This window comes from Panthera onca, chromosome D3 (genome assembly GCF_046562875.1).
Source record: "Panthera onca isolate mPanOnc1 chromosome D3, mPanOnc1 haplotype 2, whole genome shotgun sequence".
NCBI classification, from domain to species: domain Eukaryota; kingdom Metazoa; phylum Chordata; class Mammalia; order Carnivora; family Felidae; genus Panthera; species Panthera onca.
This window is the reverse complement of record NC_138350.1, coordinates 18522641-18539063: the sequence shown is the minus strand read 5'-3', so window position 1 is coordinate 18539063 and position 16423 is coordinate 18522641. Positions and strand designations below refer to the sequence as shown.

The window sequence follows — 16423 nt, the reverse complement described above, 5'->3', positions numbered from 1 at the left end:
TTTTTTGCATGTGAATATCCTATTTTCCCAGGACAAATTTATTGAAGAGACCACCTTCATTGAGTGTTCTTGGCTCCTTTGTCCAATATTAGTTGGCTGTATATGTATGGGTTTATTTCTGGACTCTCAATTCTGCTCTACTGGTTTATGCATCTCTTTGTATTCAAGTACCATACTATTTGGATTACTATAGCTTTGTAATATAGTTTGAAATCAAGAAGTGTGATTCCTCTAGCTTTGTTCTTCTTTCTCGGGATTGCTTTGGCTATTCAGGGTCTTTTGTCATTCCAAACAAATTTTAGGATTACTTTTTCTAGTTCTGTTAAAAAAAAAATGCCGTTAGAATCTTGATAAGGAGTGCACTGAATCCACAGATGGCTTTAAGTAGTATGGACATTTTATTAATATTAATTCATTTAGTCCATGAACACAAGATATCTTTCTGTTTATTTATGTCTTCTTCAATTTCTTTTATCAACATCTTAGAGTTTTCAGTGTAGAAATCTTTCACCTCCTTGTTTAAATTTATTCCTAAGTATTTTATTGTTTTTGATGCTATTGTAAATGGGATTGTCTTCTTTATTTCTTTTTCAGGTAACTCATTGTTAGTGTATAGAAACATTACTGATTTTGTACACTACTGTATGTTCATTTTGTATCCTGAGAACTCATTGAAAAGAGATATCTTTAAAATATGATTGAGGCAAGCCTAAAGAAAACATGGTAAAATACATACCATGCCAATATGAACATAGATGCAGAAATTTTAAGCAGAATATTTGCAGGTCCAGTAACATAGAAAAAGAAAAATAGACCATGACCATCTGGGGTTTATTCCAGGAATGCAAGAATAGTTTTTTTAATTCAAAAATCAATCAACGTACTTGACCACATTAACTGAAAACAGGAGAAAATAATACAATCATCACAACAGATGAAAATAATTTAGAATGTTTAATGCCTATTTATTTATTGTTTCATCTTAGAAAATTAGGAATTTAAAGGCACTTCTTTACTCTGGCTTTTAAATATATATGTATATTTTAATATACATATATATTAAAAAACCTATAGTATATATCATACTTTATGTTTACACCTGAAAATATTTTCCCCTGTGATTGGGAACTAGACACAAATGTCCACCACAACCACTTTTATTCAAAGTTTTGCTGGAGTTGTACTATCCTGCACAAAAAGGTAAGAAAAGGAAATAAATGGCATGGGGATAGAAATAAAATTATCATAAAAGACTTTATAGACAAACTGCTAAAATTTAAAAGTGAATTTAACAAGACTGGTACAAGATCAAAATATAAGAATTAATCATATTTTACACATTATCATTTGTAGTGTCATTAAACCATATCAAACACTTAGGAATAAATCTCACAAAAGTGAGAAAATTGCTGAAAATTACAAAGCATTGTTGAGAAAAATTAATGAGACTGAAGTATATAAAGGAATATACCATATCCAGGAATTAGAAGATTCAATATTGACACTATATTCCTTTCATATTATTCTACATATTCAAAGTAATCCTTGTCAAAATTGCAGATTTATTTGTGCATGTAAAAATTGGCAAACCAGTTCTAAAATTAAGACAGACATGTAAAGAGCAAAGAAAGCCAAAACCAAAAAAAAGGAGAAGAAGAAGAAAAGAAAGGCCAAAGCAATTCCTGAAAATGAACAAAGCTGGAGGATTTAAGTTAACAGATACCAGTATCTATTATGAAGTGATACTGATTAGACAATGTGATTTGGGTACAAATATTTGTATCAAATTTGATTTGTCTAAATCAATGGAATATAGTACAGACAGAATACAGAAGAAGGCCCACAGATACACAGTCACCTGATTTATGGCAAAGATTCCAGTATAATGCAGTAGAGAAATTGATGGGGAGAAGGATTTTCAATAAATGGTCCTGGGTGATTTGGCTATTCATGGAAAAAAGAATGCTGACTCTTACTTCACACCATACACAAAATCTATTTCAGATGTATATCTGACTGTGAGCGGTAAAAAAATAATGCTTATAAGAAAAAAAAATGGTCAGCATGACACTCGATTGCTACTCACATTTGCATCAACTGTACCTTTATTAACATAGCTTAAACAAATTTTTGCATCATCTAGAATTGTGGTCACATCTCAGAATGCAAACTCCAGGGGTGCCGGGTGGCTCATTCAGTTAAGTGTCTGACTTTGGCTCAGGTCATTGTCTTACAGTTTGTGAGTTTGAGCCCCATGTCAGGCTCTGTGCTGACAGCTCAGCTTGGAGCCTGAAGCCTGCTTTGGATTCTACATCTCCCTCTCTCTCTCTGCCCCTGCCCTGCTCTCTCTCTCTCTCTCTCTCTCAAAAATAAATAAAACATTGAAACAAAAAAGAATGCAAACTCCCAACATCTGATTTATAACTTTTAACTCATATTCTGTAATCTCCATACCTTTAAGGATTTGTGCCATCATCTATGCATTTTTTTTTCAACGTTTTTTATTTATTTTTGGGACAGAGAGAGACAGAGCATGAACGGGGGAGGGTCAGAGAGAGAGGGAGACACAGAATCGGAAACAGGCTCCAGGCTCCGAGCCATCAGCCCAGAGCCTGACGCGGGGCTCGAACTCACGGACCGCGAGATCGTGACCTGGCTGAAGTCGGATGCTTAACCGACTGCGCCACCCAGGCGCCCCCATCTATGCATTTTTTGACATGCTTTTAGGAGAAGCCATCTTGCCAGACTGCATTCATTACATCTGGTAATCAGTCTTGTCAAGCTAAATCACCCAAGTAGTGTATTTCAGTCCTGATCTTGGTGCAGGTTATTTGCCTAGCATGGTTTTTGCATTCCCTGATATACTGGTAAGCAGGATGTTCAGAAGCATCTTTACTGGGATGGCTCTGAGCACCTCCCATAATTTCATTATCCGTTTAAAATCTGTAGGATCTTTAGCAATAATCCAACTCTCATTCTTGATATTGGTAATTTGTGGTGGGGGGTTATCTTTCTTTTGATAAAATTTGCCTAAGGTATTTTCAATTTTAATAATCTTTCCAAAGAACCAACTTTTGGAATTGTTGATTCTTTTGGTTTTTGTGGGTTTTTTCCCCCATCAATTTCTGTTTTTCTTTTCTTTCTTTGTTTTTTTTTTAAATTTACTCTGAATTTACACTGCTCTTCTTTTTTATAGCTTCTTAAAGTAGAAATTCAGATCATTGCCTTAAAACCTTTCTTATTTTTTATTATTACCATTTAAAGCTATAAATTTCCCTCTAAGGCCTGCCTTAGCTGCATCCCACAAGTTTTGATAGGTTGTGTTTTCATTTTCATTCAGTCCAAAATATTTTCTAATTTCCTTGCGATTTTTTCCTTTGTTCATGGGTTATTTAGAAGTGTGCTGTTGGATGTCCAAGTAGTGGGCACTTTCCTATTTTATTGTTACTGATATCTAAGTTATTCTGCTGTGATCCAAGAATGTACTCTATATGACATTTTAATCTTTTGAAATGTGTTGACATTTCTGTATTCTTAATTTTTGTCTAGTTCTGTTATATATTGTATATATAATTTTATGTATATGATGTGTGTATGTTATATCTATACGTATATACATTCAGTATATTCTATAATGAGAGAAGGGTATTAAAATCTTCAATTGTGATTGTGTAGTTGTCATTTCTCCCTCACTGCAATTCTCTGAGTATTTTTGCTTTATACATATTGAAGTATTAGTATTAGGTGCTTACATATTTATGTTTGTTATGGTTTCCTGAGGAATTAATGCTTTCACCGTTATGAAATGTAGCTTTTTGTCTCTAATAATACTCCTTGTCTTGAGGCTTACTTTGTTATTAATATAGCCCACACTGGCTTTCTTATGCTTAGTGTTTGTAATCTATTTTACTTTTAACCTTTAAATATATTTAAAGTGAGTGCCTTGTAAAGCAGATATAGTTGAACCTTGATTTTTATATCTAATCTGACAATCTCTGCCTTAAAAAAATTTTTTTTATGTTTATTCAGTTTTGAAAGACAGAGAGAGACAGAGCACAAGCAGAGGTGGGGTGGAGAGAGAGGGAGACACAGAATCCAAAGCAAGCTCCAGGCTCTGAGCTGTCAGCACCAGAGCCCAGTGTGGGACTTGAACTCACAAACTGCAAGATCATGACCTGAGCCAAAGTCAAGACGCTCAATCAACTGAGCCACCCAGGCACCCACAGTCTCTGCCTTTTAATTTGAGAGTTAAGTCCATCTGCATTTAACATCATCATTAATATGATTAGGAATAGTTTTTAATTTCTTTTGGTTGTTCTAGGCATTACAATAGGCATTATTAATCTATCTTAGTCTACTTAGAGTTAATACTCTATCATTTTATGTCAAATGTAAGTACCCTACAACAGTATATGCCATTTTCTCCTTCCATCTTTTACATTATGCTTGTCATATATTTTATCTCTCTGTGCATTATAAACCCCATATATATGTGTGTATATAATTGCTATATAGTATAGTGATAGCAATATAATTTTTTGCTGTAAGCAGTCAGTTGCCTTTAAACTAAATTAAAATAGGGGCACCTGGGTGGCTCAGTTAGTTAAACGGCTGACTTCAGCTCAGGTCATGATCTCACAATCTGTGGGCTCAAGCCCCATGTCGGGCTTTGTGCTGACAGCTTGAAGCCTGGAGCCTATTTTGAATTCTGTGTCTCCCTCTCTCTGCCCCTCTTCCACTTACACTCTGTCTCTTTCTCTCAAAAATAAACATTAAAAAAATAAATAAACTAAATTAAAATAAGAAAAAATAAATATATAGCATTTTATATTTACCCATATATTTTACCTTTTTGGTGCTCATCATTACAACCTTAGGTTTAAGTTTCCATCTCTGTAATTTCCCTTCACCCTGAAGAATTTTCTTCAGCACGTCTCATAATGCAGGTCTGTTGGTGACAGATTCTCTCAGCTTTTGGTTATTGGAAAATGTTTTTGTTTTGTCTGTTTTTGAAAGATATTTTTGCTGGGTATATAATTCTGAATTGGCAGTACTTTGCTCACCACTTTAAAGATGCTCTTTCATTCTCTTCTGACCTCTTATTTCTGATAAGAAGTCACCAAAACTCATAGTGCTGCTTTCTATTTATAATGTTTTTTATTCCCCCTGTGGCTTTCAAGATTTTCTCATTTTTGGTTTTGAGCAGTTTTGTTATGATATGCTTAAGGGTATGTGTGCATGTGTTTATATTTATCATGATTTGGTTTTGCTGAGCATATGAATATGTACATAAATGGTTTTCACCAAAGTGGAGAAATTTTTGATCATTGTTTCTTTGTCGATTTTTCTGTTTCATCTCTCCTCTTTATGACTTTGTTTACACACATATTAGCCCTCTTGATATTGTCTCACAGATCACTGAGGTGTGTTTATTTTAAATTTTTTAAAAGTTTCCCTATGTTCTTCAGTTTAGATTTCTATCAGTCTGCCTCTGGGTTTATTGGCCCTTTCTTATACCATTTACAATTTGTTAAGGCCAACCAGTGAATTTTTCATGTCATATATTGAACTGGAATTTCAGTTCTAAAATTTTTATTTTGGTTCCTTTTTAAACTTTTTATAGTTTCCAGTTTTCTATTATGACTTCCCATCTATTCTCTCATAACCATCATTTCTTTTAAGTCCTTTAATGTATCTATAATAGCTGCTTTGAAGTCTTTGCTGATTTTAATATCTGAGCCATCTTGGGGTCTGTTTCTATCAGTTGCCTTTTTTCTTGACTAAAGATCACATTTTCTTATTTCTTCCCATGCCTAGTAAATTTTATTGTATACTGAATGTTGTGAATAAATACATTATTGTAGAGACTCTGATCATGGTCTTCTAAAGTGTATTGGTTCAAGCATGTGGGTAAATTACTAGCTGATCACCTTAAACTTGCAGAGGTCTGTTTTTATACTTTATTAGGGTGGGTCTGTTTCAGTTTCACTCAGTCTTATGGCAAATTCTTAGTCTTGGGATTTAGTCTCTACTTCTATGGCATGGCCCTTCAGGAGTTTCAGTGAAAAGCCTAAGGTGGTTAGACAGGCCCTCTAACTCTATGAGATTCCAACTCCCAATTTCTGTCTCTCCCAGTGTAGGCAGCCACTGAAGTCTGCTCAACTCTTTCAACCTTCCAGCAGCCACTTGTTGATAGACTATTTGGAGATTCTCCCACACATGTATAGTTTGGGGATCAGCCAAGGATATAAGGGAAGTGTATGCACAGATTGGACCCCCTTGTTCAGTAGCTCCCTCCTTTCTAAAATTCCCCCATAGCATTTTCAACCACTCTGAATCCCCATCCTCTATCTTCTTTTTTTTTCTTTTTTTTTTAATTTTTTTTTTAATGTTTATTTATTTTTGAGACAGAGAGAGACAGAGCATGAATGGGGGAGGGTCAGAGAGAGGGAGACACAGAATCTGAAGCAGGCTCCAGGCTCTGAGCTGTCAGCACAGAGCCCAACGTGGGGCTCGAACTCACGGACCGTGAGATCATGACCTGAGCCGAAGTCAGACGCCCAACTGACTGAGCCACCCAGGCGCCCCCCCATCCTCTATCTTCTTATACCCCAACCTAGTAATAGTGAGGCTCTCTGCTAATTTCTAGCCACCCACACCATGCAAACTAGGAAGAGCCTTCAGAAGAAAAGCTGGGTAGTGTAGATAGCATCCACTATGGTTGTATTCTTTCAAGGATTAAATCCTTTCCCATTTCCGCCTGCTTTTTGGCTCCCTGAGTGTTGCAGTTTAATATTTGGCCCCCAACTTATCATTGTTACTGTGGGAGGATTAGTCTCATGCAAACTATCACATCATTACTTGGGTGGGAATTCACATCCTTGTGTCTTCTTTGATTATCAAGGAATTTGTCCTTCATATCTTATAGTCATTCACTCTAAATTATAATTTTTAAGCCCTTGTTGATACAGAACTAAGATTTATTCATCATTGGGATGACATGTAATCTAGTGTAATTTTATATATCAATACATATTTTACAATCTTTTACTTAGAAAAAATAATGGGGGTACCTGTGTGGCTTAGTCAGTTAAGCATCCAACTTTGGCTCAGGTCAGGAACTCGCGGTTCATGAGTTCTAGCCCCACGTCAGGCTCTGTGCTCACAGCTCGGAGCCTGGAGCCTGCTTCAGATTCATGTCTCCCTCTCTCTCTGTTCGCCCCCTGCTCACACTCTGTCTCTCTGTCTCTCTCAAAAATAAACATTTAAAAATTTTTAAGAAGAAATAATGAACATTTGGAGCCTCCACTCAGTTTCATAAAATTTTTAGCAAAATTTAAATAAGTTTCTGAACTTGTCAAAATCTTCAAAATTATGTGCTGTACTAATCTGTCTGAAATGTCTTATAGCATGCTATCCTCAAGAATTTGATATTTTCCATGTACTATAATGTAAGCATGACTGACCAAACACACCCTCCAAATGTGGTGAAAATCTATCCATGGTCTAGTAACAGGCAAATGGACAGTTTTATTTGTTCAGAAGTTAAATGATTTTTATCTGCAGCTTTATGGTTCTATCAGTATTTAGGTATGTAGCTGTCTCCTCTGTTCCACATTTATGAATGGGCATCTGAATTTAATCTAAGGAATAATTGAGCTAATAGTTTATGGTTTATAGATATTTTACTGGTGGGGGGAATAAAGCTCATCAAATTGCCATTGACTATTGGTATAATTTACAGGTTTTTTGTTATAATATTACTTGCTGTCACTATCCTCTGGGTCCCTATTATGGAAACAGAATACAGTGAACGACTATTTGAATACACACATGCAGTTATGAGCTACTTGACCCCGCCCATTGCTGCCATCTTCCTGCTTGCTGTATTTTGCAAGAGAGTCACTGAAAAGGTAGGTAGGTGTTGGCATGGCCACTGCAAGACAGAGTGTGAGGACTTGCCTTCACATCATAGTTGTCTTTGCAAGAGCTGCCCTAGAAGGGTTTCTTGTGCTTCAAGAGTTCACACCATTGCATCATTGCTTTCCAAGAGATTATTTCCTCCTGGGTAGACTTAGTCTGAGCTCCCTCATGCATTCAGGGAAAAGGTGAGCTCTAATTTGTTTTTCTTCCCTTTACAATGTAATCCACTTTTAACCATGACATAGATGATGCAGTGTGCATGCTCCTTCTTCACACATATCTGGTTGTAGGAAAATATAATTCTGTTGCCTCTGTACATGGATGTGTCATACTCAGTGATTTCAGGGTCACAGGGGGATGTACAGTCATGAGCTCCTTTCACCCTTCCTATAGTGAAGACCATATCTTCCATTCACACTTTAAACTAAATAAAGATTCCTACTAATGATTCAATCATTTTATCAATAAGACTTTGAAAGCATGGTTTGCTAGAATATTTTGTTTGTTATTTGAGTCATAACTTGTTTCCCCTAGCAGCACCGAGTAGCTGGGCCTTGCACAATTTCCTGAGCACAGTGTCTAAGGTGTCATGTGATCTGGCTTTTGCCTACCTCTTGGCCCTTGCCCTCTCCATGCACAGCCCCTGGGCCCCAGCTACTCCAATTGATTTGCAGTGCTGATTACCTAACTGTCCTATGCCTTCTCTGTTCTCCCTTCACTTGCATATACTGTTTGCTTTGCCAGGAATATCTTTTTACTCTTCCACATGGCTGGTGCTTCCTATAGGCCCATCTCAGGTGTCCAATCCTCTAGACCAACCTGCCAGAGCTCCTTGCTCTGCTCAGCTCACCAAGACTCAACTTAGCACCAAGAATGTGGGGGGCAGGGTGGCTGGACTCTGCAGATGCCAGAGCTGCTGCCCTCTGCTCTGCTGGCAAGGGCATGGGCAAGAGGGTCAGGCTGTCATGAGAATCTGCCTCCCAATGATGACACCAGCATTGAGGTATTGGAGCCTACTGCCAAAGAAAATTGGGAATCTGCTCAGGGGTTCCCCTGACACCCCTTGTCCAAGGTTACAAGCAATTGCAGGTACCCCTTTGACCTAGAGAGTTTCTCTAGGCCTTCTCCTCCACTCTGCTTCAGATGGCATGCTCATCTGGCTTCTGCTGTCCATCTGTTTCTAGATCTTCCCGTTCTGCACATCTCCTTCAATAAATTGTTCCTGTGGATCATCCACCTGGCGTTTGGTTTTAGGCCTTTTTCCAAGATGTTTGCCCATGTACCATATCTTCTGTCTCCTCTGACATCCATCTCCATCTAAGTCAAGCTCCAGATACAGCTCTAGAGCCAAGATGAAGTCCTTACTCTTAAAGTGTGGACAGTCTGGCTGGAGGAGACAGATTATACCCAATAAGCAGATAAAGATTTCTGATAGTGATGCAGTATTGTTTAAAAGATAAAAAAAGGATAGTAGAGGGTGGCAAGGCAGGCACTAGAGGTAGGGGGGATACAAGGACCTTAGCCAATGGTAGGAGAAGACTTCTAAGAAAGTGACCTTGAATCTGAACCTTGAAGGATGAGCCAGAAATACCAAGATCTAGGGAGAGACCCAAGCAGAGGGAAGGGCAAGTGCAAAGGCCTGAGCCAAGAGCAAAACAGGCAGGTTAAACATGCAGGAGGAAGTTTGCATGCAGTGGCTAAAGTGGAATGACCAAGGGGAGAGTGGCAGAGCCAGGTGAAGTCAACTGATGGGTAGGGTGGAGATTTATTCTGATGGCAGGCCATGAGAAGCCACTGGAGAGTTTAAGCAGAGACAGACAAGGCATTCTCTAATGCATGCTTTGAAGAGTTCACTCTTCTGTGAGGACAGTGGGCAGGCAGGGGCCAGGAAGGGAAGCCACCTATGTGAGAGAAGATGGCAGTTTCAGGATTAGGGCGGTAGCCATAGGGTGATGGGATTCCAGATATACTTTGGAGGCAGAGCCAACAGCATTTGCTGATAGGTTGGTGGTAGGGCAGGATGGAAATAAGGGGACCAGGGATGACTCCTGGGGTTTCAACCTGAGCAACCAGGGAGATGGAGGTGTCACCACAGCCTTTCGGACACATGATGTTTGAGATGCCTTTTTATGATCTTACTTAAAAGTGTTTCCAGTGTTTCTCAAGTTCTCTGATTGACCTAAGAGAAAGTGCAGGGGTCTCAGGTCTTGGTTCAGCCCAAGAAGGCACGGCCTCCTCACTGGTGCTTACATTCTGCTTCCTTCCACAAGATATTTAAAGCCTTTGTTACGATGATGATTTTAATTTCAGAACTCAACTGGTGGGGAGGTGAGGCTGATGGTCTGTCTCACCATCCATCCCCTCCAGATGACTCTCTTGGGGCTCCTCCTTTGGCAGGGTGCCTTCTGGGGGCTGACCGGAGGACTTCTGATTGGCTTCTCTCGAATGTTGTCTGAGTTTGCCTACGGACCCTGGAGCTGTGGGGCAAACAGCAAGTGCCCCCTGATCATCTGTGGCATGCACTACCTCTACTTTGCTGTAATCCTCTTCATAGTCAGCCTTTTCACCATCCTGGGGATCTCTTTATTCACGGACCCAATTCCCGATAAACATGTAAGTGCTGTCGTGAGGTTTTTCTGGGATCAACCCTCAGTCCCAGAGTCCCCGTGAGCAGTAACTAGGCTCTGCTGGTTTGGGAGAGAGTGACTGAATTCCTGCATTCTTTTTGAAAAGAGGGAGGGCTAGGGACTGGGCTTGGGGGATGGGTCAGTAATAGGCAAAGAACAGAGAAAGGGCCCTGCTATAAAAACTAAACTAAAAGACTTTCCAACAATTCACCAATTAGATATTCACTTAGAATGAGAAGTTTGGCTTTTAAGATGCAAATTTTCCTTAGAAGTGTTAAGTTCACTAACCTCAGTGTGAATTAATGTAATCAGAGCAGTCCCAGCTTCCACCCATCCTCAGGGAATTAAGCCATCAGGAAGGGGGAGGGGACTGGAATACTGGAAGCCTCTGGTGGCTCATCTCAGGGCTGGGTGCCTCTCAGCCTTCTCCTGAGCTGCTGTTCCCATCTCCCAGGAAGTAGATATCAGTCGCCCCAATTGGAATATAGGAAGTCTGGGCCCAGAGAAATTAAGTCAAGAAATTAAGTCAAGAAATTAAGCCCAAGGTACCACAAATAGGTAAGCGGTAGGGTTGGGCCCCAACCTGGCTCCCCTACATCACCTCCATCAGCATGGCCAGTAGGCTTCGCAGGACAGGGACTTGGCCAAGCCAGAAAGCCCTACTGTATCTGAAGTTTAGGGAGGAGATCAGAAGGAAGATGAGTCTATGAGATCTACATGCCTGTTTTGCAGCTTTTCCTGGGTTCTGGGTAAAAGCCTTGAACTCAGAAGACTGCCTCAGGGTCTCCCCCTCAATCTTGGGTTTTCCCTCTGGCCATGCTTCCTGGTCAGTGGTTTCCAATTGATTCACTCCTCTCTTGTGCACAGAGCCCAGTTGGAAGAGGGCTAGAGCATATGGGGAGGACAACCAGGGGTGTGGGATGTGCACACCCGCTGCATCAGTGACAGCTGGGAGACTGCCCAGCTCCCAGCGCCTTGAGAATCCGGCGGTGGGTGGGGAACTTGATTTCCTGTTGCTCAGGGTCTTAATTGTCTAGATTGTGTTCTTTGCTGTTCTCTTCCTCTCAACTGTTTGGTTGTGCCCACTTCTCAAGCAGCCAAGTATTTGTTGATTGTTTACCACCTGCCTCCCAGTGTGCCAGGTGCTCTGGAGAACACAAAGCAGCTGCCAACAAGGGAGGGAGAAGTGAACAGGAGAACTGGAACTTATGGATCAGTGTCAGTGGGCCAGGCCCTCTTCTCACCGCCTACCAGAGGAGGCAGGACAACAGGGACAGCACATGAACCCAGGCTCTTCTAGTGCACCCAGCAACCTCTTCCAAAGGGGCTGATAGTGTCGTTGGGAAGGCAAATATACACATATGGCATCATCAGGAAGCAATTAGAGGCTAAACCCAGTCTCTGTTATTAATACAACAGAATTTTAGTTCCAACATTTTAGTCTGAGAGGTGGGGCTCAGGCAGGTCTTGGAGTGGGCTGGCCAGAGAGGGGCCAACCCAGCCTGTTCATATCCCTGCCATATGTTGGGGTAGGGATGCTGGGATTCAAATATAATGAGTCTGGTACAATAGATCAAAATCTATTCCAGGATAGGCTTGGTGGAAATGTTCGTTTAGTTGGCCCTTAAAAACAGCAACAACAACAATTGGCTGGATTTTGTTACTTCCCAAAGTTTCCATGTGTGTTTTCAGGACAAGAGCAAAGTCACAGAGCAGAAGGGAAGGGACACTTCCTTCTGCATCTGCAAATGCCTTATTGAGTCTGAGTAACTAAGCTCAGTGGGGGGCCAGGTAAACCAGGTAAAGCCTCTTCTGGGCTGGGTTAGTGCTCAACTCTGACAGGCAGGAGGGGCTCTTTGAAGGAAAGCAGCTCCTGGGTCTGCCCTGTCCACTCATCCAGTCAGAGGGCCTCCTCCTCCACCAGAAGAAGCAGACCAAGGTGACAGGCGGCTGCTCTCATCCTGAAGGGCACAGGTTCCTGGACTCTTAGAACTGGAAGGAGCTCTGAGCACTTTTTCTCCTACCCCTACTATATAGTTGAAGGACACTGAGCCCCAGACAGTTTGTGTCCCCTGTGCCAAAGCCATGCAAGCACACAGTATCAGAGCCAGAATTGAAATCCAAGGTCCCCAAGTGCCATGCTTTCCCTACCCCATGTTCCTTCTGTCTCTTGTTGGAGTTGAACAACCAGGTCTCATCTCAGTCCATGGAGACCCTGGTGCCCAGCTTCTGGCTGTGACTGGGTACAGTCTGTGTGACAGGGCCCTAGATGGTGACATGCCCCCCGCTCTCTCCCCAGCTCCACCGGCTCTGTTGGAGTTTACGAAATAGTCAAGAGGAAAGGGTAGATCTGGATGCAGAAATACAAAGGAGGAGACCAGCACCCCAAGCACACCCAGGTGAGAAGGATCCAAACCCTGCAGGAGGTCCTGGTTGATAGTGTTTTGGGTGGATGTGGCCTGTACTGCCCCATGGTCCCTCCTCTCAGAAATGCTTTTCCAGGCAGAGGCCCCCTCTGGGGTGTCTGTTGAGGTTGAGATGTCTCTGGACATCTATGCAGAGGCTTCTGGGCTGGGGAGAGGCAGCAGACACAGTGAGCCACCTTTGGAAGGGAGGGGCAGGGGGAGGAGACAGGGATCTGGCCCAGGCAGAAGCAAGAGACACCCCAGGAGAAGCCATTGGAGGAGAGGCAAATACTGATGAGTGAAGAAAGATGAAGCCTTAGGACTGGCCACTGGATTTAGCCACATAGAGATGATGCCCTGCCTTAACAAGAGAAACCTGAGGGAGAAAAGGGAGAGAGGGCTCCGGGAAAAGAGGTCTGAGGACAGTTAGATTTCAGTCCCAGCAAGCAGAAGCAGAATGTTCCGGGGGTGGGGGGGACTCCAGAAGGCCCAGAGGAAGGTTTTCGGCAGATGGGGTCAGAAAAGGAGTGTTGGGGCCATGGGTGGGGGTGGGGGTGGGGGGGGGGTGACCTGAGCTTCTTGTGGCCCTGACGCAAACAGGGATAAAGGCCTAATGAGATTAGTCCTGAGTCTCAGGCAGAGAGTACCCAGGGAGGCTGTGAGTTTAGGGGAGGAGGCAGCCTTCTGGGGCCCCCCTCCACCACTGCTAGGGAAGTTCAGAGCCCAAAGAGGCCCCAGGCTCCCTCTTGTCATCTGCAGAGGAGGCCCTGGGGGCAGGTGCAGAGCAGAAGAGTGGTCTATCCTAAGCAAGGTTGTCCCACACACCTGGAGGATGTAGGACTCTCTGGGAATGTCTCTTCTCTTGGTGGGGGGAAACGGGCTTGTTAGGTGCCAGGTGCTTGTTCTTGGTGCACCTCCCGTTCCTCTTCTTCCTCTCTCCATAGTCATGGGTGGATGATGATGATGATGATGATGATAATGACAGTGGCTAATAATTACTGCTCACTTGGGATGTGCCAGGTGGTGTGATAGGTGTGTGTGATAGGTACAATTATCATCCCCACTTAGAGATGGGGAAACTGAGGCACTGAACAGTTAAGTAACTTGCCCCAGGTCCACAGATAATCAGGCAGAAATAGCGCACCAATGTGAACATGGGCAAGTTTGACTCTAAAATGTGTGCTCTCGGCCACTGGCCATCCCACTGCCCATCATATAACCCTTGGGCCATCATCAAAATGATCAGTTGCATTTTACATACAGTAGCCTCTTGGGCCTGGCAGCTGCATGACAATATGATAACATGGGTATTGAGAATGTGCCACTCAGGACTTCTCAGCACTGGCAGCAGAGATCTGTGTCCCTGGCTTTGAGGTCCTCCTGCTGCAGCAGCCCTCCCTGTGTAACAGAGGCTCCTCTGTCCCTGGCTGATGGGTTCTGTCATCCATGGTGCTACCTCAGCCTCGGGACACGGCTGGCATGGATGCTGCCCAACAGAATGAGACAGAGAACAGGTCGCAACGAACACTGTTGGGTGCACACTCGAACTGAGATATGCCCATCTGGTAATCAAGGAGGAAACTGTTTGCAGGCAGCCGCTGGACCCACATGGGTGTGCCGGAGCTAGCCGTGGTGCTGACCCGAGCCTGAACAGGCCAAAGGAGCAGCCAGCAGGAGCTGTACAGACAGACAGGGAGCAATTTTAAGTCCCAGAAAGGCATTCTGACTAATTTGAATGGAAAATTCCCTGTAAATCCTAGACTTCCCTCCTTTGCCTCCTGAAAAGCATCAGTGATTTCCCCTTCAAGTGCCCGGAGTAACTTATTTTGGGCCAGGCCGTGAGACTGATACCTGCCTGAGGAAAACATTCTCTGAGAGCTTGCCAAGGAGAGCAGTGTCCAGAAATCAGGGGATTTCTTCCATCCTCTAGAGAGTAGCGACTGGGGAGGCAGATTCAGAGGAGCAGTCCTGTGCCCTAAACCTACCAAACTGTGTTCGGCCATGTGCCTAAGACAGAGAAGGGTAGGCACTCCAGGATCTGGGCCCTGTTGAAGGCTCTGCCAGAAGGCAAGCATGGCCCCAGGCAGTTCCCACCCCACTCCTGCCAAACTCCCAAAGCCCCTTAACCCACTCGCCCATGTCTCTGAGGATGGTGGTAGATGTTCCATAGCAGGGGCTGAGGACTGATCATATTGGAGAGAGTCTTTTGGTCTTTCTCTGGGACTGCTGAGATATGACACCATAGAAAGTCCTTCTTGTGTCCTGGCCTGTGATCCTGATCTTTGCCTGTTCCCTCTATTCCAGATGCATTTGAGGAGACCCAGGGCTGCTTCTGGAAAGCGTGGAATGCATTCTGTGGACTGGAGCCACAGCCTGGCCCCAAACTGGCCCCAGAAGAAGTAGCCAAGGAGAGGATGGAGTGTGGTACCATATCGGAAGGGACAGAGCATATATTGGAAGGGACAAAGTGCCAGGACAGGTCTGAAGGGACAAAGTGCTGTGGAACGTCTGAAGGGACAGAGCACAGTGCCACTTTGGAAGAGACAGAGTGCCATGATGTACATATAGGGACAGAGAGTGGTGACATATTAGAAGGGACAAACCACAGTGACATGTGGGAAGGGACAAAGTATGATGACATGTCAGAGATCCCCTTCAGGAGAGAAATTACCAATGCCAGTGGGTTCCTCTTGATATTGACCATAGTCCTGTTGCACATCTACTACTACTAAGGCAGCTGGGGCCCAGGGGTGTCTGGGAAGAGCAAGCAAACCACAGCCTCTTCCAGAGTCCCTCATCATCCAGTGGAGAAAGTGTTTCCTACCGGGAGACTCATGGATATGGGACCAAGGATTACACTAATGTAAACACTCCCTCAGTGTCACAAATCAAGTGCCACCAGCTGCAGGGCATGCATGCTGAGGGGACAGGGTGAAGTCCATTTGCGACTCCAGAGACTATGCAAATGAGAACATCTGTTCCTTTACAAAATGAGTCATTTTCTCCAAATGGCTCTACTGCATAAACACTGACTTTCACTTTAAATTTAATTTTGGCTTTTTATTTCTAGATATATTTGAGATTTTTGCTTGTGTTTACTTCACTGTAACCATTTCCTTCCTATGCCCAACCTCCATTTGCTTTGTTCTCTCCTCCTTTTAAAGGTATGCCCTGCTGGCAAAGATGCCATGTAATGTAAGCCTCACCCCCACGTGGGGGTTCCCACCTACAGGTGCTGTGCCCACTGCCAAAGACCTCACAGACCAGCTGAAGCCGAGGCTGCCCACGGGTGGGACTTTGGCTCCTGTCTGGACCACTGGTGGAGCTGAAGCAGTCTCTGTTCAGTGAAACAGTCCTCTCAACAACTCAGCATTGTCTGGCTAAAGCCATACCGCACCCCTGAAGGGCAGGTGGAAAGGAAAACTTCCTCCTTCTTGAGCTCTTCCCAGTCCTTCCCAGTCTACCTAC

The 16423-nt window shown here is 43.1% G+C and overlaps 2 protein-coding genes across 5 annotated transcripts in view; one reads left to right on the top strand and one right to left on the bottom strand.

Moving 5' to 3' along the window:
• The window catches only part of LOC132665198 (sodium/glucose cotransporter 1-like), a 57475-nt gene extending 41470 nt beyond the window's left edge, over window positions 1–16005 (top strand). For 3 of the 4 annotated variants that reach the window (XM_078435661.2, XM_078435662.2, XM_078435660.2), the window contains 4 exons: window positions 7745–7913; window positions 10321–10536; window positions 12850–12949; window positions 15260–16005. In XM_078435661.2, coding sequence (XP_078291787.1) covers window positions 7745–7913; window positions 10321–10536; window positions 12850–12949; window positions 15260–15687 — 913 coding nt within the window. In that variant the 3' untranslated portion in view covers window positions 15688–16005. The remainder of the gene's footprint in view (window positions 1–7744; window positions 7914–10320; window positions 10537–12849; window positions 12950–15259) is intronic. The other variant, XM_078435663.2, reaches the window with a different exon arrangement.
• RSPH14 (radial spoke head 14 homolog) overlaps window positions 60–16423 on the bottom strand; it is a 99274-nt gene continuing 82910 nt past the window's right edge. The window contains exon 7 of the mRNA XM_078435665.2: window positions 60–319. Coding sequence (XP_078291791.1) covers window positions 270–319 — 50 coding nt within the window. The 3' untranslated portion in view covers window positions 60–269. The remainder of the gene's footprint in view (window positions 320–16423) is intronic.